This window comes from Zea mays, chromosome 9 (assembly GCF_902167145.1).
Source record: "Zea mays cultivar B73 chromosome 9, Zm-B73-REFERENCE-NAM-5.0, whole genome shotgun sequence".
In the NCBI taxonomy this organism is placed as follows: Eukaryota; Viridiplantae; Streptophyta; class Magnoliopsida; order Poales; family Poaceae; genus Zea; species Zea mays.
Genome location: NC_050104.1, coordinates 52,471,733 through 52,499,245, shown reverse-complemented (window position 1 = coordinate 52,499,245; position 27,513 = coordinate 52,471,733). Strand labels below are relative to the sequence as shown.

Sequence of the window (27,513 nt, the reverse complement as noted above, 5' to 3'; positions counted from 1 at the left end):
TAATCAATTTTGGGGTAAAATTTTTAACATCATTTTAGAGTTGCTCTTAACCCCCAAACCTAGCACTAGCCTTTTAGAGTTGCTCTTAACCCCCAAACCTAGCACTAGCAGTATTGATACAGAGGTGATTAACAAAAAAAAACTTCGGCAACGGTTTGGTAGGGGCTACCACAATTTTAGCCGCAGATACAGAACATATCTTTTTAGTGGCGTCTAGATAAGAGACGACAAACATGAATGCTAGTTACTAGACAAAAGATTCTATTTGACAGCGCAGTACAATGGCTATACAAAATCCTCCAACTACCACAACATTCTCAATTGTTGTATACCTCAGCCTCGAAGGATCACAGCTTCACTTTCTGGAAATAAATAGAGAATAAAATTAGCGAGCATGAGCAGAGCATTATAAGGTTGTCGCTCTGGACACTATGGAGAAGCAATAATAGATTTTGTATATAATTTTTCCTACCGTTTATTATGTTCATTTCCCGTCTATTCTTGATTAGCAATTGAGCAACAAACTTGTAAGACTCGTTGCGTGTAAGAGCAGAGGCCTGAACTTTTCCATTTCCTAAAAAAAACATAATTCCATATCCTTAGCTGTTCCCTATGTCGGATCCAACACCACTGCCAGCGCAAATACTACTCCAACCAACTTCACGCAACACAATGTTCCATGCTCAGATAAACTTTCACAAACTTCCACGCAAAACAATATTATCAGCACATTACTTATAACACAAGAACTATATCTTCATGGTTAACCAAACAAAGCTGTACAGATCAAAATTACTATGATTTCACACTTCGCTAAATACTTACAACTTACAATGATACAACTCTGACTGCAGGGAATAAAAATAACTTTCTAACAAAGCAAAATTGGGTAATCGAATTACAATGTGGTAGAAGGGGCATATCATCATTGTCAGTTATCTTGCGTTGACGACCTTTCATCTTTTCTTGACAATATATTGATCTGATGCTCAAGCTGTCATGCAGGGAAACCATGTTATGTTTAGAATCAAAGCCTAAGCACCTTTAAGATTAAATTCACTTTCAAAATATCAGACCAATTCTATTGGTTCAGTTGTTGTAGAACTTATGAACGAAATGCAGCTATTAGAAATCTATTGCAGGAAGATAAATACCTTATTGTTTTGGAGCTTTAATCTTTGCACTTCCTCAGCAAGTTCGGTGACACTGTAAATTTCCACAAATTTATCAATTGTCTGAAAATATGCTGAACCATTATCACAAATTTTTCGTACCTTCGCTGCAATTGGAGAACATACAAATGCAATTCCTTTTCTCGGGCAGGCCCTCCAGAAGACTGCAGATAGATTAAGCACTTAGGGCTATTTTGGAAACTTCATTTTTCCAAGAGATTTCTATTTTTCCGTGATAAAATGAACTAATTTCATAAAAATCCCGTGGGAAAATGAGTTTCCCAAACTAGCCATTAGCGTGTGTTTGGTCTGGGGGTTGGAGTGGATCAGACACATTTTTTAGGGTGTTTGGTTAGGGTCAGTGGGTTGAGTTAGTCCCAGGCGGGAATATTTTATGCAGATGTGGGTTCAACGCATCTGCCCAAAACGAAAAAACAGGATTGACCCACATCTTCCTCACGTGCACGGCTTTCTTCCTCGTGCGCGGCCTTGGCGAATGGGGGCGGCTTACCTGGCGTGGGGGGCCTAAGTGGCTTGGCTGCACGGCACTCTCATGTCGGAGCTGCAATCGGGGCAGGGGCTCGGCCATCAATGGCATGGCGCTCCTTTGTCGGGGTGGAGGCTCAGCTGCTAGGGGCGTGGTGCTTCTCAATCATGGTCAAGGACGTAGAGCCGCGTGTTGGGGCGAAGGCGAAGACGCTACCCTTCGCTCGAGGTCTTCGCCAATCTCGCTGTACCAACGGAGGCAAAACGGAGACGGTTTCCACCCTTCGTCCACTACACTGCAAGACGAAGGCCTACGACGAGGTCGCCCACGTCCCGCGTCCTCGTAAAGCACGAAGGCCCACGTGGAATTCGGCACATTGTAATAGGCCCCGCATGGCTAAGTGCATTACGGGCCCGATTTGTAATAGTTTTTCTGTAATGACAGTTTGTAACCCTCTTTTACAGGAATATTCCGGGGATAGTCTAGGTGCCTGAGGGTACATGCGTCCTTACATTGAGACGTTGGGCACTCAGGCACCTATAAATACCCCCGTACAGTGCCCTTGAGAGGCTGGATTAACAGAGCTTTTGTCATCTCGAGTTGAAACCTTGTTTACGTTGCTTTCACTCCCCCGTTGGATCAACTTGCCCAGGAGAGCAAGTTCCAACATTTGGCGCCCATCGTTCGTGCTACGAAAAAATCACCCGTGATGGCACCCAAGAGAGCTAGCTCGAAGGCAGCCTCATCCGTTGACGAAGCAGCGAAGGCAACGCTGCTGGCCGAGAAAAAGGGCAAGGCCCTTGTCGACACCACCCACCAAGAAGCCTGCGAAGACGACGCACTAAGCAAGAGACAGCGCAATGAACAACCTACACCCGAAGGCACCCTCCGCACCTGCAACTCCGGAGGACAACCACAACCTCCCGCAGGCTTCGCTCCACTAGAGGGCGAGGACGCCACTGAGGATGGCGAAGTCATCGGCGTTTCAGCAGAGGAACAGCTACAGCTGCGGGCCTTGCGCATCAAGAATCGGAACCTCCAGAAGCAGAAAGAGATCCTCGAGGCCAAGCGCCAACGTGTCTCTGCGCAGGCCAAGGTGCGCCAGATGATACGCGACGAGGAGCAGAGGGCTCAAGAGCTTGAGCAGGAGATTGCGCTCATGCAGCGCGAAGGCCAACTTGATCTGCAACACGGCCCACCCTTCCAACAGAGCGCGCCATTCGAAGACCTGTTCATTCCTCAGCGCGGACCCGCCATCCCGCACGCCACAGCATTCCAAGGTGTCAACTACCTTGACGAGCGGAGTCCTCTGGCGCCGCACCTGCAAGTGTCACCATGGCCCGCCAACTTCAGGGCAGGGACCTACCCCAAGTACAACGGCAGCACTGACCCAGCGCAGTATATCATGAGCTATCAAGTCGTCGTTGCATCATCCGGAGGGGACGACGCCACGAAGGCCAAGTCATTCATCATCGCCCTCGAAGGCCCGGCCCTCACCTGGTACACCAGGTTGCCCCCGCTGTCCATTGACTCCTGGAGAAGTCTCCGGGACAAGTTTCTGCTCAACTTCCAAGGGTACCGCCTAGACACCGACGCCTTGGCTGAACTGTCACTCTGCAAGCAGCTGGAAAGAGAAACTCTGCGAGAGTACTACCGCAAGTTTCTGACTCTAAAGTCACAACTGCCTTCGGTTGATGACCAAATCGTCATTCACTACGCCATCAGTGGCATTCGGGCTGGCGTCCTTTACAGCCATTGCATTAGAGATCCACCCAAGAACCTCCAGGAGTTGTATCAGCTGTTCAAAAAATACGCCAGATCCGAAGAGCTCCACCAGCGCAAGGTCGAGTCCCAGAGGAAACCCAAAGACCCTTCGCAGTCTAGCCGAACGTGGACGAGACCTTCGCAGTCAGACTCCGGTCGGGACGGCCGCAGTCAGCAGCAGGTACACAACATCGCCAACCAGCACCCCGCTGGTGAGGCCCCTCGCCGCCAAGATTATCCCCCCAGGGCCGCGGCAACGGAACTCGTGGTCGGGGCCGAGGACGGGCGCAGCAGCCGCGTAGATTTTACTGCTTGTTCCACGGCAAAGACTGTGCGCACCCAACAAGGGACTGCCCGGAAACGAAGGCCACCAGAGACAGGATGTCTCCGGCGCAACCAGCCGACAACCCAAGAGTTATCGCACACACATATCAACAACTCCCACAACCATACAACCACGGCCCCGCTCAGCATCCACCTAACCACGCATACCAACACCACCAGGAGGTACAAATCGTACCTCCCCCACTCCCACCTCCACAACAGCCAAACATCCACCACCCCAACCACCCCCAAGCACCAAAACAAGAAGACTTCGCTGATCAACCGTATTGCGTAGTCATTCACATGATCACTGGGGGGTCCAGCGTCGACTTTGACACGAAGCGACAGAAGAGAGACCACTACCGCAGCATCAACCACGTCGCCATCACCGGTCCAGCCGTGCAGACAAAGTGGTCCCATGTGCCATTGACCTTCGACGCCAGAGATGTCGACCTGCGCAGCGCACCCCACATAGACGCCATGGTTATCAACTGCAGCGTGGCAGGCTGGGACCTGCACAAAGTCTTAGTTGACAACGGCAGCCAGGCAGATATCATTTTCCTCCACGCCTTCGACCGCATGGGCATCAGCCACAGCTTGCTTAAACCTTCGGACAACCCACTGTATGGCTTCGGCGGCAAGGGCACCTTTCCTGTCGGCAAAATAGAGCTACCCCTCTCCTTCGGTGTAGCACCCAATGCACGAAGTGAGCAAGTCACTTTCGACATCGTCGACATGGTGTACCCGTACAACGCCATAATGGGTCGGGGCTCCATCAACAAGTTTGAGGCAGCCATTCACGGACTTTACTTGTGCATGAAGATCCCGGGTCCGCAAGGCGCGATCACAGTCTACGGCAACCAGCAGGCCGCGCGCAACATAGAAAGAGACTTTGTTCCAGGGCAAAGGAACGTACGCTACCTCACGATGCAGCGCGAGGTCCCCGAGGCTACCAGCCCAACCGCCAAAGAGCATGAAAAGGCACAGCTGCAGAGCAACGATGGGACCAAGACTGTTCCCCTTGACCAGGCCACGCCCAAGCAAACGGTCGTCATAAGCGAAGACCTGACTTCGCATGACGAGGAGAGACTCCTCTCCTGTCTGTCCAAGAATAAGGACGTCTTCGCCTGGTCCGCTCTCGACCTGGTCGGAGTCAGTCGCTCTTTCATCGAGCACAGCTTGGGAATCGACCCTTCGGTGAGGCCGAAGAAGCAGCGGCTGCGCAAGATGTCTGATGAGAAGACAGAAGCCGCCAAGGCCGAGGTACACCGCCTGCTTGAGGCCAACTTCATCGAGCCAGTCGCCTACCCTACATGGCTCGCCAACGTAGTCATGGTGCAAAAGAAGAGCGGCAAGTGGCGGATGTGCATTGACTTCACCGGCCTCAACAAGGCCTGCCCCAAGGATAATTTCCCGCTGCCTCGAATCGACAAGATTGTCGATAGCGCGGCCGGGTGCGAAGTCATGTCGCTCCTTGATTGCTTCTCCGGCTACCACCAAATATATATGGAGGAAGACAAGGCCAGCACCAGTTTCATAACACCCTTCGGCACGTATTGCTTCATCAGAATGCCGGATGGACTTAAGAACGATGCGTCCACATTCTCTCGCCTCACCAAAACGGTGCTCGAGAGCCAAGTCGGCAGAAACATATTTACGTATGTGGACGACATCGTTGTCGCCAGCAAAAGCAAAGAAGACCATCTGGCTGACCTCGCAGAAACGTTCGCGAACATGCGGGACGCACGACTTCGCCTAAACCCCGAAAAGTGCGTCTTCGGCGTTCGTCAGGGGAAGATACTGGGCTACCTGGTGTCGCACTGAGGGATCGAAGCCAACCCGTCCAAAATCCAGGCCATCATCAACATGACGCCCCCGCAGTCAGCCAGAGACGTCCAACGACTGACAGGCAGATTGGCTGCCCTCAACAGATTCATTTCCAAGTCCGCAGAGCGAAGTCTACCCTTCCTCAAAACGCTACGCGGTGCAAAAGACTTCGCATGGGGACCACAGGAAGCGACGGCCTTCGCTTCACCAAAGCAGCCCCTGTCAGAGCTGGCGATTCTTACAAGCCTCAACCCCTCGCTACCCCTGTTGCTCTACGTCGCAGCTTCGCCGCACGCGGTCAGCGCAGCGCTGGTCCAGGAGCAGGACAGAGAGGGCACGACCAGACAGTGTCCAGTTTATTACGTCTCCGAAGTACTCACGACATCCAAATGCAACATGACGGAACTGGAAAAAATCGCCTACGCAGTTGTTATGGCTTCGCGCAAGTTGCGCCATTATTTTGAAGCGTTCAAGGTACGGGTCACCTCGGACAGGGGACTCGGCGAATTGTTCAGAAATCCGGAGGCATCTGTCCGGATCCCCAAATGGGCAGCCGAGCTTTCCGGCTACCATATCACCTTCGAGCCCAGGACAGCCATCAAGTCACAAGTCCTGGCAGACTTCATCGTTGATTGGACCGGGCCAATAACGCAGTCGGACACGTCTGCAGAGAAGGTGTGGACCATCCACTGCGACGGCGCATTGTGCCATGCGGGGGCAGGCGTAGCTGCAGTCATTACCTCACCCACAGGGGTCAAGCACAGATATGCAGCATGACTCAATTTTGCCCTGGACTCCGACAGATGCACCAATAATGTAGCAGAGTACGAAGCTGTCATCCTCGGCCTTCGCAAGCTACGGGCACTTGGTGTCACCACCTACATAATCAGAACAGACTCCAAAGTGGTCGCCGGTCAAGTCGAGAAAGATTACGCAGCAAAGGACCCCGCACTTATGCAGTATCTCGCGGCTGTCCGCAGTCTCGAGAGACAGTTCAAGGGCTTTACCTTGCAGCACGTGGACCGAGCCAAGAATGAGGAGGCCGATGCATTGGCCAAGGCAACCGCCAGAGGCGAGGCACTGTCCTCCGACGTGTTCTACCATGTCATCGGCACGCCAGCCGTCCGAAGCCCAGAGGGCCTCCAAATAACCAACGACACCGAGGGTCACCGCGTAGTCATCATCATGACCGAGGACTGGCGGGCACCAATAACCCTGTTCCTGCAGGGATACTACCAGCCAAGCGATATCAACGAGGCCAAGCGCCTCAAACACCGAAGCCGGGACTTCGCACTCATTGAGGGACAGCTTTACAAGAAGGGGGTCAGTCAACCCATGCTTAAATGCGTCACCGAGACCGAAGGCGTCCAGATCCTGCGCGATGTCCACAGCGGAACTTGCGGCTCTCACGCAGGGCCCAGGGCCCTAGCTGCCAAAGTGATTCGTTAAGGCTTTTACTGGTCTGCTATGATTTGCGCCGCGAATCGGGTGACGAGGTCCTGCGAAGCCTGTCAGAAATTTTCTCCACGCTCGAGAAACCCTTCGCAGTTCACAAAGCTAATCGCCCACACGTGGCCCCTTCAGCGCTGGGGCCTGGACATTGTCGGGCCGCTACCCACGGCCCAAGGGAACCTCAAGTTCACCTTCGTCGCCGTCGAGTATTTTACCAAGTGGATCGAGGCGAGAGCAGTATCCACGATAACATCGAAGACTGTCCAGAAATTCTTCTGGCAAAACATTGTTTGCCGATTCGGAGTCCCGTCCGAGCTCACAGTTAACAACGGCAAACAATTTGACAGCCAGGACTTCAAAGACTTATGCTTCTCAATTTGCACCAAGCTTGCCTTCGCCTCAGTATATCACCCACAATCCAACGGCATCGTGGAGCGCGCCAATGGTAAAATTTTCACAGCCATCAAGAAAATGCTCCTCGACGACAAGAAGGGCAAATGGGCCGACCTGTTACCTGAAGCAGTCTGGGCGCTGAACACGACCGAGTGTCGGGCGACTGGGTTCACTCCTTTCCGCCTGCTATATGGATCGGAGGCCATGACCCCGCAAGAAATAAAACATGGGTCACCACGGACAAGCACTTCAACCGTCCCCGACGTAGACGAGCCAACTTCGAAGGACCTCATCGACGGAGACCGTGTCTTCGCCCTACAGGCCCTCAACAAATACCAAGCTCAAACAAAAGCATGGCACGACCACACAGTCGTCCCGAGAGAATTCAACGAAGGAGACCTCGTACTCGTCCGGACAACTCGGACAGAGTCACGGGGCAAGCTGGAGCCAAAGTGGGAGGGCCCCTTCATCGTCAAGACGAAGGCGTCCCCCAGCGCGTACAGGCTAACAACGCCATCCGGCGAAGACTTAGAGCATTCATGGAATATTGACAATCTTCGTAAATTTTTTGTTTGACTCCTCAGGGCTAAGACGCCCTTGTAATTCACCAAACAGTCTTATTCCGGCCCACACTCTTTTCCTCCCGGGGGGTGAGGTTTTTAATGAGGCGGCGCCATGTAAAATACACGCAAAAATCCCCCGCAAAAAATTGAAACAATGTCGAAAAAGACTGCATCGACGGTCTTCGGCATTCGACCACACCTAAGTCACCGCGAGGGGTAGCGCTGACTACCCTCGCGTGCGACACTCCGAGCAAAAGTCGCCTAAGGGTGCAGCCGGACTAGCATAACAAGTGCGCAAAATCGAAGGCTTTCTCAAAAGACTATCCATGCAAAAGTCGCCTAAGGGTGCAGCCAGACTAGCACAACAAGTGCGCAAAATCGAAGTCTTTCTCAAAAGACTATCCGTGCAAAAGTCACCTAAGGGTGCAGCCGGACTAGCACAACAAGTGCGCAAAATCGAAGTCTTCCTCAAAAGACCATCCGTGCAAAAGTCGCCTAAGAATGCAGCCGGACTAGCACAACAAGTGCGCAAAATCGAAGTCTTCCTGAAAAGACTATCCGTGCAAAGGTCGCCTAAGGGTGCAGCCGGACCCGCACAACAAATGCACAAAATCGAAGTCTTCCTCAAAAGACCATCCGTGCAAAAGTCGCCTAAGGGTGCAATCGGATCCTCCGTGCAAAAATCGACTACGGGTGCAGCCGGACCAACTCAATAAATGCGCAAGATCAAGTGCACAGGCCGCCTACGGGCGTGGCCGGATCAGCGAAGGCACGCAGCCTTACCATACAAATTATAGTTACATACATACAGCGAGGGCATCACACATTACATCGGCTCAACCTTCGGGATTATATCCATCTCCCTATAGTTGAACAACATTATCCTCAATTCCTCACCCGCAAACAGACTTCGCAGCTCCCCCTCACCCACACACGCCCCAGCCGGCGAGGACAACAATTCCCGTTTGCCAGTCACATCCACACGAAGACGACCACCCTCCATCTCACCACGATGACGCCTTTCACCTCGTGACAATTCACCCACTCCCCGTTTCGCCACCGCTCTTCGCCGCCTACACCCAGCACTCGCACCAGGATGAACCTCAGCGCCCATCACACGTGGAGGAGTCTCTGCCGCAGCCACATCCAACGCTGCAAAATAATCCAAGTCCTCTTCCGAAGACCCCTCCGTCCACACAATCGAACTCCCAGAATCATCAGACTCACAAAACTTAGACACATAATCATCAGAATCACCTTCAGCAACCACAGTCGAAGCCGCCACAAAATTAGCATTGTCAGTAGCGGTTGCGTGCGCAGGCCCAAAACCCTGAACCTGCGCAGCAACCGAGGTTCAGTACACACACAGACAAAATTTACAAACTCCCCAGCACCTATTTAGCCACCTGCGAAGGCCCGGCCGCGGTCGTGGGGTCTTCGGCTGTCGGCTCAGCCACCACCTTCGGGGGATCTTCGGCCGTCGGCGCAGGGGCTGGCAAAGGGCCTTCACCGGCCACGGTAGGCACGGGCGCAGCCGAGGAGCCTTCACCGGCACTCGAAGGCGGCACCGGGTTGACCTCAGCCTTGGGCGGCGCGCCGACCAGATCTCCAAGGTCCTCGACATCCTCGACACGCGCCATCTGCAGCAACAGCACACTCATTCAGCAAAACCACACATACCCACACAACCACACAAAACAAAAATAACCTTTACCTGCTCTATCGCCCGGTTAGACCGCTCCTTAACCGCCTCCCGACCGTGCGGACCCCACATCCTATCGAAGAGTGCCCCCGCTGACTGCTTCACCACAGGGTCTTCGGCCTTGAAAATTTCACGTTCAAAGTTCTCGTCTGATTGGTCGAAGACCTCGTAGTGTCGGCACCCCTCGCGGGACAACGCATTCAGGGTCCCCTCGCAGATGACGAGGGAGGCGAAGGACATGAAACCCTGCACAATGGTCGGGAGCACCAGCAGCTCCTCCTGCAACCATTCGAGGAAGCGAAGGCCTGCCTCTTGGTCGGGTACTTTGAAGTCTGCAGTCCGCGCACCTAGATCGCGGTACGCATCCACGAACTGCGCGTGCGTCCGCTCGACTTCCGAGCGCGCCGAAGCCTCGGCCTTGTCCACGCGGTCGCGCAGGGCGTTGAACCTCGCCTCCCACTCCTCGGCGTGTTGGTTGGCGAGACTGCTCTCCGCCCGCGCCACTTTAGCCTCCGCTTGCGCAGCCTGCGCTTCAGCGACGGCCTGGTTAGCCTCCCTCCTCTCCTCCGCCAGCCGGCGCCGGAGGTCCGTCTTCTCGGCCTCCAAGGCGGCCACCTTCTCCGCCAGCCTGCGGTTTTTGCTTTCCGCAGCCGACTTCTCCCGGACAGCATCTGCATGCTGCGTCCGAAGCCTCTCGACTTCGGCAGCAACGTCCGCAGTCAGGACACCCGATGCAACACGGTCGACGAAGTCGGCCGCCTGACAAAAACAAATGAGACCCACACATTCATGGAAACAACAAACATCGAAGCCCAGCACAACTTACTTGCTTCAGCTGCTGCGACACCTCCCTCAGCCGCTGGGACATGGTGCCCGCCACGTCCTTAGCGGCAGCGGCTGTCAGAATCTCGCCGCTCGCGCAGAAGGCGGCCCACGGGTCCTGCGCGGCTCCCTTCGCCCTTACCACCGTCGATGGCGAAGTGGTTGCAACCGAAGGCGGGACAACAACCAATTGTCCCTCACCCGACCCTGCAACATATCTCCGATCAAAAAAAACTTTACCAACAACATAATCCTCGACACTGATATTCGTGCCGAAGTCAGCAACACGTCTCCCCGGCGAAGGCAGCTTCGCGGGTGATGACGGCTCCCGTCCTTTCGAGGGTCCGCCCGGGGGAGGCTTGGTTCCGCCAGCGGCTGCAGTCTTCGCGCCCGTCGACGCCTCGCTGGGTCCGGGTGCAGCCGGTTTCGCAGCAGGCAACGGCTTGCTACTGCCGGAGGCAGCAGCCTTCGCGCTCCCTCGCGCCCTCTTCGCCTCGCGCGCAGGATCCACCATCCTGACGACGGCCCGGCGCTTCTGCGCAGCGTCTTGATGGTCCTTGTTCATCACTGCCGACACAACAGCAGCAATATTCCGTCTGTAAGGAAACACCTTCAAGTCGCGTGCCATGCGGGACGTATAGAAGTCTTCGCCAGCCGCGCGGGGGATCGGAACATTCTTGGGCCATCGACCCCCGGTAACCTCCAGCATTCGCGCCGAAGACTCCCGGAGCTCAGGCGAAGACATCCTTCCCCCGAGGGTTGCGCACGTCCCCATCAAATCCACAGCAAAACTATCAGACACCCCCATTCCCCCCACTATAGTACCTAATTTTCTCTTCTTAGTGGCCGGGGCAGCCTCCTACGAAGGCCCTTCCTCGGTCACGCCCATCGGTTTCTTCCCGCGGCGGTCGGTGGCGTCTTCCCCGGGATAACCACCATATGGCAAGCGGTTCAATTCGAAGACCCGATTCAATCTGTCGTTGGACCCACGAATATCCCAGCTCCGCAGACCCTCTGTCTTCGGCACGTAGCGCCCCACGATCCTCGCTGCACCGTCCTCTGCTTCCCGCACGAATGCGGCGGGATCCCGGCCACGCAAATCCAACACGAAGGCAGGACTTCGCACCCGTTGCCCGCCCCGGGAGGGCATCTCGCGAGGGCATACTTCGCCCAGCGCCCAGCCATACGCCAAGGGCCATACCCCATACCCGACAAACTCCTCAACTAAGTCGCGCCCGCTACTCATGCGGGTAGCGCGCCGAAGGGCTCCTTCGTCTTCATCATCCTCAGCCACCTCAAACCGCGGGTACGCTACGTAATAATGCGAGCACATGACAGCCACGGGGAGCCCTGGGTGGTCTTCGACTGAGCCTTCGGAAACGTAAAACCAGAAATCCCACCAGTTGCCCCACTTATTGCGGGCGCAGGGAACCAACTCCACGACCTCCATCGAAGTCTTGTCGGTCCTCGGCGTAAATGTGCACGATCCAAATTGTGCAATCTCATGTCCAATTTTCCTCTTTTGCCAATGCAGACAGTAATGTTTTGCGAAGACCTCCACAGAGGGCTGACCGCCATACGAGGTCGTCGCCCAAACATACTTCGCCAGGGCCACCACAGCATTCAGCGTCAGCTGGTGGACCTGGACCTCGAACTTCCGCAGGACCTCCGCCACGAATCGATGTGCAGGCAGACGAAGACCAGCGGCGAAAAACGCCTCGAACACGACCAGCTCGCCCTCCGGCTCGGGGACCTCCTCCGCCCCCGGGACACGCCCCACTCCGCTGCCAAAATATCCAAGTTGCTGCATATCCTGAACGCGGACCGAGGAAATCCGCAACGCGCCAAACTCCACTGTATCACCAGGATGTAACTCCGCCGCCAAGTTGCTCAAAGTGTCCAAAATATCCAAGTTGCTGCATATCCTGAACGCGGACCGAGGAAATCCGCGACGCGCCAAACTCCACTGTATCACCAGGATGTAACTCCTCCGCCGCCAAGTTGCTCAAACTGTCCTCGGACGATGCGCCGGTCGGCGGCGTACTTGCAGCAGATGAGGAAGAGGACGGCATGGCTACGCACCGTCGGCGGCGGTGGGCGGTCTGCTTGATGCGGGCCAGATCTCCGATGAGCAGGAGCAAGGAGGGCAGGCGAGCGAACGACGGTTTCAAAAGGAGGCTAGGGTTTCGCGGCGCGCAGAAAGAGTACCTAGCACGCGCCGCCCCGCCCCCCTTTTTATACACAGGACGCGACGCTTCGGGAAACCCGCAGTCCAACAGTACCGCGTCCGTCAACGGTCACATCAAAAACCCCCGCGGGACCACTTCGAGCGAGGGCAGCGTCTCCACCATCTAGCGACGTCTTCGGCACCAGATGACTTAGTCGAACTGGTCCCTCGGAGGGCAAATGTTGGGGCGAAGGCGAAGACACTACCCTTCGCTCGAGGCCTTCGCCAATCTCGTTGTACCAACGGAGGCAAAACGGAGACGGTTTCCACCCTTCGTCCACTACACTGCAAGACGAAGGCCTACGACGAGGTCGCCCACGTCCCACGTCCTCGTCAAGCACGAAGGCCCACGTGGAATTCGGCCCATTGTAACAGGCCCCGCATGGCTAAGTGCATTACGGGCCCGATTTGTAATAGCTTTTCTGTAATGACAGTATGTAACCCTCCTTTACAGGAATATTCCGGGGATAGTCTAGGAGTCTGAGGGTACATGCGTCCTTAAATTGAGACGTTGGGCACTCAGGCACCTATAAATACCCTCGTACAGTGCCTTTGAGAGGCTGGATTAACAGAGCTTTTGCCATCTCGAGTTGAAACCTTGTTTACGTTGCTTTCACTCCCCCGTTGGATCAACTTGCCCAGGAGAGCAAGTTCCAACACCGCGGGGTAGCACGAGCGTGGGGCGGAAGGGCTCGTGGCCCAGCCGCTGGCGCTCCTCGCTCTCTGACGTCAGCGTTGCCGCACGCGAGACTAGAAGGTGACTGCGGCTCCCTCCCCACCTGCCTACGCGGCCTACGAATCAGCCACCGACGTGCCTTGCTACCGAGCAGCTTGCACGCCTCGCTCCTCGCCTATCGGCATACCTTGCTACCGAGCAGCCTGCACACCTCGCTCCTCGTTTGTCGATGTGCCTTGCTACCGAGCAGCCTGCGCGCCTCACTCTCCAGCGGTGGCGTTGGCGCGTGCAGGACCCGAAGACAAATGACATAGGTAAACCATATTTAACTAAAGTATCGTGATTATAGGGCTCGTTGTTGGATTAAAGAAATTTTGTTGGATCCTAAGGGGGTGTTTGGGATGGCTCCAGGTTCCAGCTCCAGTGTGGAGCTGTAATTTCTAATATCAATTTAAATAGTTTTAAAAATTATTTTTAATCTAAATAATAAACAATATGACTTATCTAAATGTCTTCTAAAGGCTTACAACTCCAGGATTTTCTGAAGTACCTAATGACCTGGTCCACTAAAAATCCTAAAGCTATACCAAACAGGGCCTAAATCACTTAAATCATGTCCTATTTCGATTTTAGGACCCAATTTTAGGACTCTCTTGGAGATGCTCTCAGAATGGTCGAGCTAAGCGCATGATGCGCAACACCACCAATATGTTATGTTGCCTCCTTTTCTAAGCTTTTCTTCCTGCCCGGTACTGGGTTGAGGCGCTGAACACAGCCACCTACCTCCTCAATCGTCTTCCCTCCAAGGCGGTCCCCATCCCACTCCGTTCTTCGCCCTCTTCGACACCATCCCCTCCTATGAGCACCTTCGAGTGTGCCTGCTATCCCAACACCTCTGCCACGCTCCTCAAACTTTCACCACGATCGGGTACAATGATCACAAGGGGTACCGGTGCCTAGATCTTCTCACCCATCGCATCATCATCTCTCGTCATGTTGCATTTGATGAGGATGTTTCCCCTTTGCTAGCTCCTCCCGACCTTGATTCCCTCGATGTCGATTGAGTCGGCGTTCCTCCCCTTCTCCTGCCCTCTTTTGCGCCGCATGCGGGTCTGTCGCCTCTGCCACGCGCTACCCCGTTGTCTATGCCTCTACCCGTGCTACCCACCACCTCCACCCACACGACTCTCCTCCCCCCCCCCCCCCGCCCCCACCATCTTCGGCTCGCTTCGCCGATCTTGCACGCGTCTATCAGCGGCGTGCATAGCTCGGTCCACCAGTCTCCTCCACGGAGCCTGCTTGTGCCTCGAACCGCTCCCGGGATGAACCACTGGTGTAGCATTCGGTCGCTCTCTACCGTGACCCACGCCACGTGCACCCGATGGTGACGCGACGATTGGCCGGTGTTCTCAGCCCCGCCGACCGGTTGGTGCTCACGGTCGACGCTGCCCCGACTCCTCACATGTCCCCTCCTCCGTTTGCGTCACGCTAGCCGATCCCCACTGAGGCGCTGATGCTATGCTATGGAGGAGTATGCGGCCCTACTGGCCAATCACACCTGGGATTTGGTGTCGTGTCCCCCTGGCACCAACATGCTCACCGACAAGTGGATCTTCTGTCACAAGCTCAAGGTCGACAGCTCCCTAGATTAGTACAAGGCTCATTGGGTCCTCCGGCACTTCAACGATGACGGTGTCCCGACCAGTGACATGACCTATCGGAGCCTCGCTAAGGCTCTTCGGTACCTCACCTTCACCAGGCCCGACATCGCCTACACAGTCCAGCAGGTGTGCCTTCACAAGCACACCTCGAGGGAGCCCCACCTCACCACTGGCAAGCGGATTCTTCACTACCTCTGTGGCACCCACGTCTATGGCCTTCTTTGGCCATCCGACTTCTGAGTTGATCGTCTACACCAATGATGATTAGGTCGGTTGCCCCAACACGCAGCTACATCGTGTTCCTGGGCGCCAACCTCATCTCCAGCACTGAAGTCGAGTATCTTGTTGTGGCCAACGGCGTGGCCGAGGCGTCCTGGTTTCGACAGCTGCTCCGGGAGCTCCACAGCCCCCTCGCGCGCACCACGCTCGTCTACTGCGACAATGCCAGCGGTCTACCTCTCCACCAACGTCGAGCAACACCAGCGCACAAAGCACGTGGAGATCGACCTACACTTCGTCAGTGAGCGTGTCACCATCGGCGATGTTCATGTCCTCTGTGCACCAATCACTTCGCACTTCACCGACATCTTCACAAGGGGCTCCCATCCATGGTGTTCTCGAAGTTTCTGTCAAGTCTCAAAAACATCTGTAATGACTAGAGTTGCGACTACGGGGGGTGTTAGACATGTGTTTGTGGATCACAGACGTAATGGGCTTACACCCAACCCATATATGTTTCTACCTATTAATACAACATCCCAAACCTAGTTAGGGTTAGGGTTTCCTTTCTTAGCTTCCATCAATACCATACAAGACAACTTCATGTTTGCATAACTAAGACACATCACAGGTATTTAGACTCAAGCACTCAGCTCATTCTAAAGTTCAGATGTCAGGTAAACATGAAAACAAAAGGAGAGCATGTCCTTAAACAAGTTATCCAGGTAGCAGTTCCAGCCTTTGGTTGACAGAATTGCTTATCAACTCCCAAATTGGAAGGCAGACTTGTTAACAAGAGCAGGGAGAAGAGTCCAAGTTAAACGCGTCGTCACCAGCATGACTGTTTATCTGGCAATGGCAGTGGACATCCCCCAATGGGGTTTAGATGCCATTGATAGAATTACAAAAGGATTTCTTTGGAGAGGTCGAAAGGAGGCAAAAGGTGGCCACTGCCTGTTGGCATGGGGGAAGGTTTGTCACCCCCTTCAGCTTGGTGGGTTGGGCATCTCTAGTTTATCAGAACTTTGTTGGGCCCTCCGAATGAGATGGCTTTGGCTGCTCAAAACCGACCCCTCAAGGCCCTGGATTGGTCTCCCCATTCAAGTTCCAAAAAAGGCTCGAGCTTTCTTTGAAGAGGTTGTGTTCACTGAAGTTGGGGATGGGACCAATACCAAATTTTGGAAAGATAAGTGGTTACAGGGTAAAAAAATGCAGATCTTGCTCCAAGGCTCTTTGCAGTAATCCCAAAGAGGATTGTTAATAGCAGGACTGTGCAAGAAGCAATTACAAATAGAAATTGGATTTCTGATATAAAAGGGGCTCTCACAGTTGGTGTATTGACTAACTACCTTCAACTCTGGGACCTGCTATCTGATTTCGAGCTGCAGCCTGGAATTAAAGACAAGCATATTCAGCATGGCACCAGATGGAAATTACTCTGCAAAGTCTGCTTACAATGGAATGTTCCTGGGATCAGTCTCTTTTAGGCACTACAAAAGAGTGGAAAACATGGGCCCCGCCAAAGTGTCGTTTTTTCATCTGGCTTGTTACTCAAAACAAATGTTGGACAACTGACAGATTATCTAAGAGAGGGATAAACCACCCTGAGAAATGTCCTTTATGTGACCAAGAGGCAGAAACTTTGGACCATCTCCTTGTGACTTGTTCTTTTTCATGAATTTTCTGGTATCAGCTTCTGAGAAAATTTGGGTTGCACTCCCTTGCCCCTCAGTCGGCTGTCACCTCCTTCTGGAGTTGGTGGGAAGAGGTTTCAGATGTGATTTCTGGCCTTACTAAAGAAGGTCTTGATTCCCTTATCATCCTAGGCGCTTGGACAATATGGAATCATCGAAATAAATGTGTCTTCAATGGAAGGACTCCATGTCTATCGTCAATCTTGGCATCTGCTGATGAGAAGTCGTTGGGGAAACAACTGAGGCAAAAGGCCTTTGCTCTCTCGCTGCCCCATTAACTGATTTCTAAGGTGTTCCTTTGTTTATATTTGATGGATTCTTTTCTGTATGCTTGCTACTGGCCTCCGTAAAGAAGCTGTTTTGTTTCTGGTCTTCTTTAGACCTTTTCCTAAATCTTCTTAATATATTATATATGGGGCACAGTTCACCTGCGTGTTTCGAGAAAAAAAAACAAAAGTAGACTACAGTCCACATTAAAATGTTACACACCTGATATGAACTGCTTCCGGTTGCTTCAGAATCATCTGTCAGACAATAGCCCCAGGCAAACCCATAAGTATTGATTGAAACTTTTCACCCAAGTTCAAAACAAACTACTATATTCATGCATACCAGATGTTTCCTCAATTGAAGAAATCAGCCTACTGAGTACTTCCTGCCAAAACAAAGGATTACTAATATGCCAAAAAAAGCTTCTTTTCTAAAATCAAATCATAAACATAGCAATACCTTTTGCATAGTATTCTGCTTCATCAAGAATTGCAAAGTTGGAAGAATTGCAGACAACTTGGGACTTGAACGTGCTGCATCAATTGGTAGATTTATCCTGCTGCTGTTGCAGGATGATGTAGCTACCTAAAAACAAGTTTTAAAACTCCTTTCACACTTTTTCATCTGGTAGAAGACAATTTAAAGATGTATATGCTCTCAGAAGGTAGAAAACGGTGTTATTATGGTGTCGTCGCCTAGGCGAGCCAAGGCACCCAGCCGGACTCGTCACGACACATCGCCTGACACCAGAATGATGCCTAACTGGAAAGTATGGCGTCGTAGCGAGGACGCCACGGCATCGGACTGGGCATCATATAGAATGACCAGAGTTTAGGGAGGTGAACCGAACATATAATATTTAGGAAAACTGAACGTCGTGGACAAATCGCCATAGCCAGCAACTTCTCCGATGACAAACCGCCACAGTAATCCTCTGCCACCCCCTCCCCTCCTTCACCTCCCCTTCCCCATCCACTGCTCCACATGCGCCGCTGCGCTCAGTGGCTCCACTCCGCTCAGGACTCAGCAGGACCTAGGAAGGACTGAGGATGAGAGCAAGAGGAAGGGGAGGTAGCTGTGTTCTGATATGGCGCCTGCTAGCTGTGTTCTGATATGGCCTACATGCTTAGCACTCCAGCTTTGTAAGCTTCTAGCAGTGACCCTTAGCTTCTTGTCCAAGGTCAGGAAAGGACATCTGGATTTTTTTCTATGTATGCAGATGATGTGGCCCTCTTCATCCTTCAGCTGATGACAATGCCTACCTTGGATATTTTAAAACTTTTTGGTGAGGCCTCTGGGCTCAAGAATAATGCAGAAAAGTCTAATGTCTACCACATCCAATGTTCAGCTGAAACTATAGTGGAAATTCAGAACCTGCTCCCTTGTGAGGTTGCTACTTTTCCTTGTAAATGCCTGGGTCTTCCTCTTTCTCTGCACAAGCTGACCAAGCAGCAGGTCCAACCAGAGCAACTGCCCAATTGGAAAGCTGATTTGATGACCAGAGCAGGAAGAAGGGTTCAGGTGCAGCATGTGCTTCCTGGTATGACTGTGTACCTTGCAATGGCAATTGACATACCCCATTGGGCCTTGGATGCAATTGATAGAATTAGAAAGGGCTTTTTGTGGAGGGGAAGAAAGGAAGTTAGAGGGGGACACTGTTTGGTGGCTTGGGGAAAAGTCTGTAGACCCCTTCAATTGGGGGGCTGGGAATCTCAAGTCTTCCTGAATTGGGATTGGTTCTTAGAATGAGATGGCTTTGGCTACAAAAAACATACTCTGGAAGGCCTTGGGCTGGGCTCCCTATACAGGTTACTAGCAAGGCCAGAGCTTTCTTTTCTAAGGTCCTCATCTCTGAGGTGGGGAATGGTTCAAACACTCTCTTCTGGACTGATAACTGGTTGCAGGGGAGGAGCATCTCTACTTTGGCTCCTAGGCTGTTCTCCATAATCCCAAAGAGAATCACAAAAAGGAGAACAGTCCAAGAAGCCTTATTGAACAGGAACTGGATAGCCGATATTAAAGGTGTTGGTTTCTTGTGTTTTTACAAGGACATACTGGTACAAGTTACTGAGAAAGTTTGGGTTGCACAGTTTAACCCCTGAGCCGGGGCATATTTCCTTCCTGGACTGGTGGGAGGAGTCTGCTGAGCAAGTCCATGGGATGGTTAAGAAAGGTCTGAACTCACTTATAATCTTGGGGGCCTGGATGATCTGGAACCATCAAAACCGATGTGTTTTTTATGGTCTGGCTCCTAGTCTTCCCTCCATCCTTGCGCAGTCTGATGAGGAGAGAAGAAAATGGGAGCTTGCCGGGGTCAGGGGTCTTTCCTTCTTGCCAGCCCCTGTTCATAAGGCCTGCCCCCCCCCCCCTCACCCCCATGGAGTTTTAGTGGGTAGTGTGAGTGTTTATTCAAGCTACACAAGTTCTTGACTGTAAAAAAGTTTAGAATCCAATAAAGACAAAAAGGGAAATACAATAAAATTTTACTATGCTGGTCAACTGAGACATTTCAACTAAATAATTCAGTACCTTTTCAGAAATACTATCTGATGTAACCTGGAAGCGCCCCCTTCGACGGATAATTTTTCCTTCCGACGACTCGTCTGGCGCAACTGCTCTCAAAAATGGATGTGATAAGCCAAATTGAGTCTGAAGCATAAGTAGCAAGTAAAAGCAAGATCATAACCTAGCTTTCAGTTAAATTTAAATTTAACCACCGCAGAACTGGATCATGCTTGCTACATTCACCCAACCACACACATATGAGACAGAAAGGGGTTATGTAAGTATCAATCAACTTACCAGATTGATGTGTGCGTGAATCCTTCATTTGGCGGAACAATAAAGGGCCACTACAGTTCCTGCTGCTTAAGTTTTTCTGACGAAATCCATCCCTTTCATGACAAAAGTACAAGTGTTACCAGCCTTGAATAGTTATTTACTCATTTTGAATGGCAAAAATACATAATAGGGAACATTGAAGCAAAAGAATGAATGGATAGACCCATGCTTCTTTGTTATGTTCTTATTAATTTTTTGGTTCTCTAGATATCCCTAGAGTATACGCTATGCTCTAACAACTTAGTTGCCAAAACAAATATTGAAGAGTTCTATTTTGCAATATCAAGTGGAAGTTTAAAAGTGTCTTCGGACTAGATCAGGGGTTGAGAGTTTGAAGGATCTGCGCAGAAAGACTTAAGGCTAGAGATCATGGAAACGTATCATGTGCAAACCATGCAAGCAGTCATGATAGTTTTTAAAAACAACCCTTTCACCGTGCACGTGCATCAACTTTCAAAACGACCCTTCCAACTCCCCTGGTATATTTTCAAATACACATTCCCACCTCCTGGCCTCCACCATGTTGGTTTGCACGTTTGCACCAAGTGGTTGGTTTGCACATGATACATTCCCAGAGATCATTACACAGAAACTTAAGATATGTAGCCACATCAATTACCTTCAATGCACATGTCCATACAAAACCTGACTCAGACCAAGCAGGTCAACAGTTATGCACATTGACTAGCATTCCAATGCTAGCAAGACCCTTTTGGTCACTATTTTCATTCTTTTTTTTCTTTTGCCACCACCACGGGCACATATTAGCATGTGCCACCAGCAACCACTGCTCCAAAAGCTACCAGAGTACACCTAGATGTAGCCCAGTAGTACCTTTCAGGACAGTGCTTTTTGCAGTGATATATAATACAGAGTTAGAATCCTTTATGAGGAAGTGGATATAATCCACCCAAAACCAAAACACCCACTATTGACTATTCTACATTTTAGAGTAGGAATCACTGGGAAAACATACAAGTTGACATGGAATGATGGAAAATACAGTAAACGAAGTGAAACTTGCCCTCACACCTAAGGCCAAGCACAGTAGCACTTTCAGAACATTATAAAAAGTAGGGCAGACCCAATGCCAAAGGCTCCCACATGAGTGGGGTCTATGGAAAGGATAAACCGAGGTAAACCTTCCCCTGCAAATGCGGAGAGGCTGCTTCGAACCCAAGACCTGGTGACTCAGTGAGAGCTCTCACCACTACACCAGGCCTGCCCTTCTCTGAGGTCTAAAAGAGTAGAATTCACCTCAATATCCTATTATTATGTAGTGTATATAGACTAGGAAAACTTGATACTAACTGGACATGGAAAGATAAACTTCAGAAAAAAATACCTTTCCAAATCACTGCTCAAGTAGGGAGAAAGAACTTGCTCAGGTATAAGAGAACCACTTGAATGCTTGTGGTATCCACTAGTGACCAGATTCGTAGGTACAGAAACGCTTCTTTCCAAGCTTTCACCATTGCAGTCGCCACTTTTACAATGCTCAAATTTTTGCAACTGCTGGAAAGGTAAAGTTCCGACACTTGGTTGCGCTCTTGAATCAGTAGCAGTTGGGCTCGGATCATCAACACCACAAACATCAAAGCAAGATCTGTATCAATAGTCAGGGAAGATCAATCATTATTCACTACTAACTTTATAATAATACAAAACTCAAACATGGCAAAGATAGCATAATAGTATAGAGCAAATGGAAACAGTGAAGGTAGCAGTCAATGTTCTGAATTCTGTTCCACAAGGATTTAACATTGAGATTTTGCTCCACGTCAATAAATCATGTATGATAGCTTCAGGCACCAATATATCTGCAGTTCTGCACCCAGATGATTCACAGTACACCCCAAACAAAATATGCAAAGACATTTATCCCTCAGTGTTAGAAAAGACAATAATGATGATTTGTTTCATCTAGAAGAAACACACCAACCAATTGCATATATAGACAAGACAAACAGTAATATAGGCAAGATCATCCCTGACTTTTAAAGGAAATTCACAGCGTAAAAAAATATACTCCCTCTAACTTCCAGGTTGGTAAACATGATTTAATATGTTCAGACAATAACTTGTATACACAGACAACACAACATAATTTATAAAAGCATGCTGAAACTAAGGGTCAACATGATGAATTGATGATAAAGTTGCAGTGAGAAGAGCTTACTTTAGTGCCTCAAGGGAGCGGCTTGAAAACGAAGAGGAGACAGCATCATTCAAGGCTTCAACTTCTTGTATCTCATCCTGCTAAGTTGGATCCATGAGACAATTAATGTAACATAAGCTAGTTTATGGAGTCTCAGTTGGGTAACTATGATGAAAAAAACAGAGTACCTCTTCAGGCCTTCTAGAAGCAACATGGTTGAGCCTTTCCTGGTAAATATGTTCTGGACCATTGTAAGCTTCTTGTGAGTCATCCTTAACTCTGTTCTCCCTGACATCTAAATAACAAGTGCCATTTGAACTGTCTATCTGTCAAATAATACACACTTAAATTAGAAAACTCAGATTTTTAGCAATCAGTTTTTCTTTTGGCTGATTTATGTCAACTGTTAATAGCTAGTACAATCTAGCACCCAAAATTGGATTCTTACAAGGGCAGCTGCATTTTTCAAGTCCTCTAGATTGAAGTTCCAGCCACTGATGCCCCTTATGTACTCTTTCTGAAAGGCAAATAACTGCATCTGTCAGTGACAGCAAACACAACATGTGCATGCATACTTGCATAGTTCAATTTTCAACAAAGAAAAGCTTGTCAGTGACAGCAAAGGGAACATGTGCGTGCATAGTTCAATTTTCAACCATGAAAAGTTCATTTAGTTTGTAATCGAAAAGATACTGTAAGAAGATGGTTGCTAACATCCATGGTTTTTAAAGCGGTATGGCGAGACAAGGCGTTGGACCGCCGCCTGGACGCCTAGGCGATGCCTTTTAAACAGTGCTAACATCATAGTTCCAAGCACCAAACAATACAAAATATTTCTCTTGCAGCATTTTCAAACTGATTGCCACGAGTGTATGAGACTACCAAAATTTCACATAAACATTTTCAAACTGATTGCCACATTTAAAATGAATTATTTGATTTCCTTCCATTCAAAACAAATAGGAGTCTCGCTATAGGGAAAAAATGTTTGTAACAACTATCAAGTAGGCAATCCTCAGATAAACAATAGACCCCATCCTACTATTTTAACTCAAACCTAAGGCCATGGGAACTTCCAGCTGAGAGAACAAAACACTAATTTCTAGTAATCGTGAAGATGTACGATATCACAGAACAAAAGAGCAAACTCTAACCTGTGATAGCTGCTCCTTGCTCTCCTGACCAAGTTTGTTATTGAGAAGCAACTCAGCCTCTTTGCTCTACAAAAGAAGTAAAACAAACGTCAGATTGGTTACAGCAATGTCATGACACCTGGCAAACATGTATTTGCACCTTCAGTTCCCTAAAGCGTTCACCCAATGGAGGGAGGCCATCAAGAATACTCCGTGCCAGATATTCAGCTGAGCGAGCATGCTTAAAGAAAGAATGCTTCAGCAGCTTTTCAGACGAAGGACGCTTGCGTGGATCCTTGACTAAGCATGTAGCAACCAAATCCTTGAAAGACTACAAATAGAAGATGTGCATTAACATAGAATCTACACATTACTCAAAAGAAATTCAACAATAGAACAAACCTTTGAAAACCGCTTGTCCCTCTCATAATCTAAACCTGGTGGTGCATTTTGCAAGGTCATAAGCAACACCTACAAAGAGGAAAGATGTCGATACTATTCTGAAGTTTGGGAGAAAAATTAATGCAAAATAGATATTCTTCAGTGCTGACCTTCATTGGAGGGTACTTCGAAAATGGAGCATGACCATGTGCTAGTTCTAATGCCGTTATTCCAAAGGACCAAATGTCAGCTCTGTTTGTAAATCATAAAAAAATAAGCGAAAAAGAGAAAAATATATACAGACTGAAAAGTAAAGGTTATCCACATTTACAGGCTCTCTTTTTTTTCTCGAACACGCAGAAGAACTATGTATCATTTCATACACAGTTACAGGCTCTAGTCATGTACTTACTTGTAATCATAACCATGCAGTTGTTGCATGACTTCAGGAGCCATCCTGATGATGCAAGGGATAATGTAACATCAGTAGAAGGTTCATTCAAGCGAAGAATGAAAATAACTTTACACATTCAAAATAATGATATGCAAATTAATAGGTATAAATATTCACCAGCAAGGCGTCCCTACAAATGTATTTCTTGCTCTTTGCCTATTTCCAGTATCGAACATACAGGCTGACACACCAAAGTCTCCTAGCTTAACAGCCCCATTTGTATCTATTAAGATGTTTCCAGCCTGAAATTGATTAGTAATGCCGAAAATAATTTAGAACATGCACTCAATAATGATCAAAAAATACAGATAACTGAAACATATAGCATGATCTATCCATGTCAGAATATCCAGCTGTGGTATTTTAGTTAGCACAAACAGTTAAAACATGAGATGACTAGTATCCTAAGTCTTCGTATTTTCCCTTACGGGCCGTTTGGATCCATTCATTTTGGAGGAATTGGAATTTACTTAATAAAGTAACCTATTTAGCTTAGAATTTAGCATTCCACCACTTTCCAATGTTCAGATATAAGCCTATCTCAAATTCATGGGGTGGAGGATGGGAAATGATTTTATGTATCATTAGAATTTGTTTCCGGACATGTTAATCCAGATACTGAATGTAATGCTTCTGCTCTAATACATAACTGGAGATTTGAAGGTACATACATAGATATATATATATATATATATATATATATATATATATATTACCTTGACATCTCTGTGAATATGTCCTTGAGAATGTAGGTAGACAAGAGCTTTCAAAACTTCACGCAAAAGAGTAGCAATGACTGGCTCATCAAACCCTTCTGGAAAAGAAGTTTTCATAATGTGGAGAGCAGATCCAGCAGCCATGTAAGGCATGACAACCCAAAGCTGGTGCCCATTTGTAAATGAGCAATATGCACGAAGAAGATTTGGGTGATCAATCAAACTCATAGTTTGCACTTCCCGTCTTATCCCATCCTAAAGATTGGTGATTCCAAAAAGGATCAGAAGCACAAATCCCAAAATATGGAAATACTCAACATTAGTTTGATATCATCAATTCATCATGCTCGCAGAGAAAATAAAAAGTAATTGTATTCGTCAGAGGATAAAAGATAAATGTATCTTACAAGTTATGGTACACAAAAACACACATGCACAAAGGAACATATCTGAACCTAAAGCATAAAGTGAGACAGTATGTATTGCATTTCCATCAGTATACAAAGTGTCGTGGTGTTGCAGGAATGATGTTTAAATTCCATGTGACAGTTTTGATCAGCAAAAGACTAACAAATGTTTGCATGGTGCCATTTGTACTTTGCATGCAAGAAATATCTGATCCTTACAACTACCACACAAATCAATAAAAAATATTTGACCATTTTATCTTACTAACACCGAACACATGCAAAATTGGAAAATAGCTTTCGAAGTGAGGATCCCACATTTCAGCCACTTATATTTTTATTATCAAACCCATATTTATGTAGTATCACCAAGAAGTTCGCCTTAAAATTATTAAGGCAGAAACAATTGTACAGCCTTAGAGGTCAACTTTCAACAACACACTTCAAGAAATATGAACATGCTTTCAGCGACTGCTGGTATATACAAGGTATAAGATGCATGTAGTGAAATGCATGGACAAGCTCTAACACTCCATTATTATGAAAATGTTCTTTTAGCTTCCTAACACTACATTATAACAATCAATTCTTCCACCCATGAGATATCTACTATTATTGCTCCCTTCAATTAATAACACTCAATCCATCACACATATTCATGCAAACTCCAATTTGCATAAGCTGGGATTTTATGCAAACACCAGCTTAAGAACCTTAACGAACGTCGCTTTGATAACAAAACCAAGTTTCTTATACAAAGCTTATAGTCTATTTGAAAACCGTAATATGTGTCTTCTAACCTACTGCAAATTTTAGAATCTCTGTACAAACAACGAACATTGACACGTGTTATCTAAGCCTATCCATATGATAAAACAAATCATCAATACTCAGTAAGAACGAAAAAGAGACTTACGGTGGCAAAATTGCCCTTTTGGTTAGTCTACTTCTCAATCTATGGTAGAGAAACAAGAATTTACATCTTTTTCTCCAAAAAAATGTTGCATTGAAATGTGAATAACTGAATCAATGAAATTTGCCATAGAACACAACTTACCAGGTCATTGTTACATTTCTCAAGGTCAAGCACTTTGATGGCAACCAAGATGTCAAGTGGGACACAAAGAGCTCGGTATACTGTGGCACTAACACCATCTCCAATTTCCTCATATAACTTATACTCATTGGGATCAGTTGGAAACCTTCTACTACTCAGCACATGCTCCATGTTCCAAATTTAGAGAGCAGGATCAGTTGGAAACCTTCTACTAATCAGCACATGCTCCATGTTCCAAGTTCCAAATTTAAAGAGCACTACAGGTAACATCAGCGCTCTTAAAATTTCCATAACATAGAAACACGACAATAAATGGCAAGATCACCATATAGGTCTGCCTGAGAATAGCATCCAGCATTATCAAGTTTGATAGGTAAATGCTTGGACTCATGTAGGAGCATTTATTTCATTGGGTTAATTTTCATGCATCCTTGGCTTCAGTGGCTTATATTGACAAACTCAAGAATGAAGTAGGCACCGGAAAGCTACCCAATCTTGCTTCACCCAGAGTGATGTGGCAGAATATTATAAGCTGCAAAGCAGGGAATATGAAAGCATCAGGGTTCCAAAAAGCGGCACTAAGCGCACGCTTCAATGCGCTGAAGCGCTAAGAGGACGGTAACGCTTCGCTTTGGGGCATAAGCGATCCCAAAGCAGCGCGACCGCCTTGGTGGAGCAGCGGCTGCTGGCTCCCGCTGCCTCAGGCTGCGCGCGGCACAGCCGCCGGGGCCGGGCGCCGTTGAGGATCCACCGGAGGCGGGAGGACAGAGAGAGGCACGCACGCAGGGTCACCGGCCAGTGTGCGGAAGACCGGAGGTGAGAGCGCGAGGCGACTGGCGAGATGCGGGAGGGGAAGCTGCTGACGCAGTAGATGAGAGCCCGAGCCTGAGCGCCGCCGGCGTCGCCTGCGTGCCGACCGCGGGTAAGGGAGGGAGCGGAAGATGGAGCGTCGAAGCTGCGAGGAAGATGGAGATGGGAAGAAATGGCGGCGACTGTTCCTTCGCTGGAGCATTGAAAAGGTTAGGGTAAAGAAACGTGTGGGTCTCGTGGAACTTGGTTTGTGCTGAATTATGGGCAACCAAATAAAAGTATATACTATCTTTTTTTTCTTTC

The 27,513-nt window shown here is 49.1% G+C and overlaps 1 protein-coding gene across 8 annotated transcripts; it reads right to left on the bottom strand.

The window, feature by feature from the left end:
* Positions 1–27,512, bottom strand: LOC103638383 (serine/threonine-protein kinase BLUS1). Of its 8 annotated transcripts, none has more exons than XR_002264790.3 (23): positions 27,183–27,459; positions 26,401–26,932; positions 24,937–25,191; positions 24,338–24,462; positions 24,179–24,223; positions 23,937–24,018; positions 23,788–23,856; positions 23,546–23,716; positions 23,407–23,472; positions 22,701–22,769; positions 22,441–22,578; positions 22,274–22,353; positions 21,440–21,700; positions 20,056–20,147; positions 19,783–19,865; positions 17,713–17,838; positions 17,596–17,638; positions 17,473–17,507; positions 1,275–1,336; positions 1,155–1,206; positions 903–994; positions 473–574; positions 1–362 (listed from the first exon to the last, which is right to left on the bottom strand). XR_002264790.3 is itself a non-coding variant. In XM_035962542.1 (22 exons), the coding sequence occupies exons 2-21, from the start codon at positions 26,569–26,571 to the stop codon at positions 932–934; spliced, it is 2,085 nt and encodes a 694-aa protein (XP_035818435.1). In that variant the 5' UTR covers positions 26,572–26,932; positions 27,183–27,465; the 3' UTR covers positions 1–362; positions 903–931. The 8 variants fall into 8 exon arrangements, 6 of the variants coding, with proteins under 6 accessions (XP_035818435.1, XP_020399462.1, XP_008659537.1 ...); XR_558742.3 differs by having other exon boundaries at positions 129–362; positions 22,274–22,350; positions 27,183–27,465; XM_035962542.1 differs by lacking the exon at positions 473–574 and having other exon boundaries at positions 22,274–22,350; positions 27,183–27,465.
* Between the last annotated feature and the right edge of the window lies 1 nt (position 27,513).

Coding starts and splice junctions, on each gene's coding strand:
- LOC103638383 (XM_020543871.3), bottom strand. CDS start 26,571: ATGGAGCATGTGCTGAGTAGTAGAAGGTTTCCAACTGATCCCAATGAG. Junction 25,192..26,400: donor AGAAATGTAACAATGACCTG/GTAAGTTGTGTT, acceptor ACCAATCTTTAG/GATGGGATAAGACGGGAAGT. Junction 23,473..23,545: donor AACGCTTTAGGGAACTGAAG/GTGCAAATACAT, acceptor CTTCTTTTGTAG/AGCAAAGAGGCTGAGTTGCT.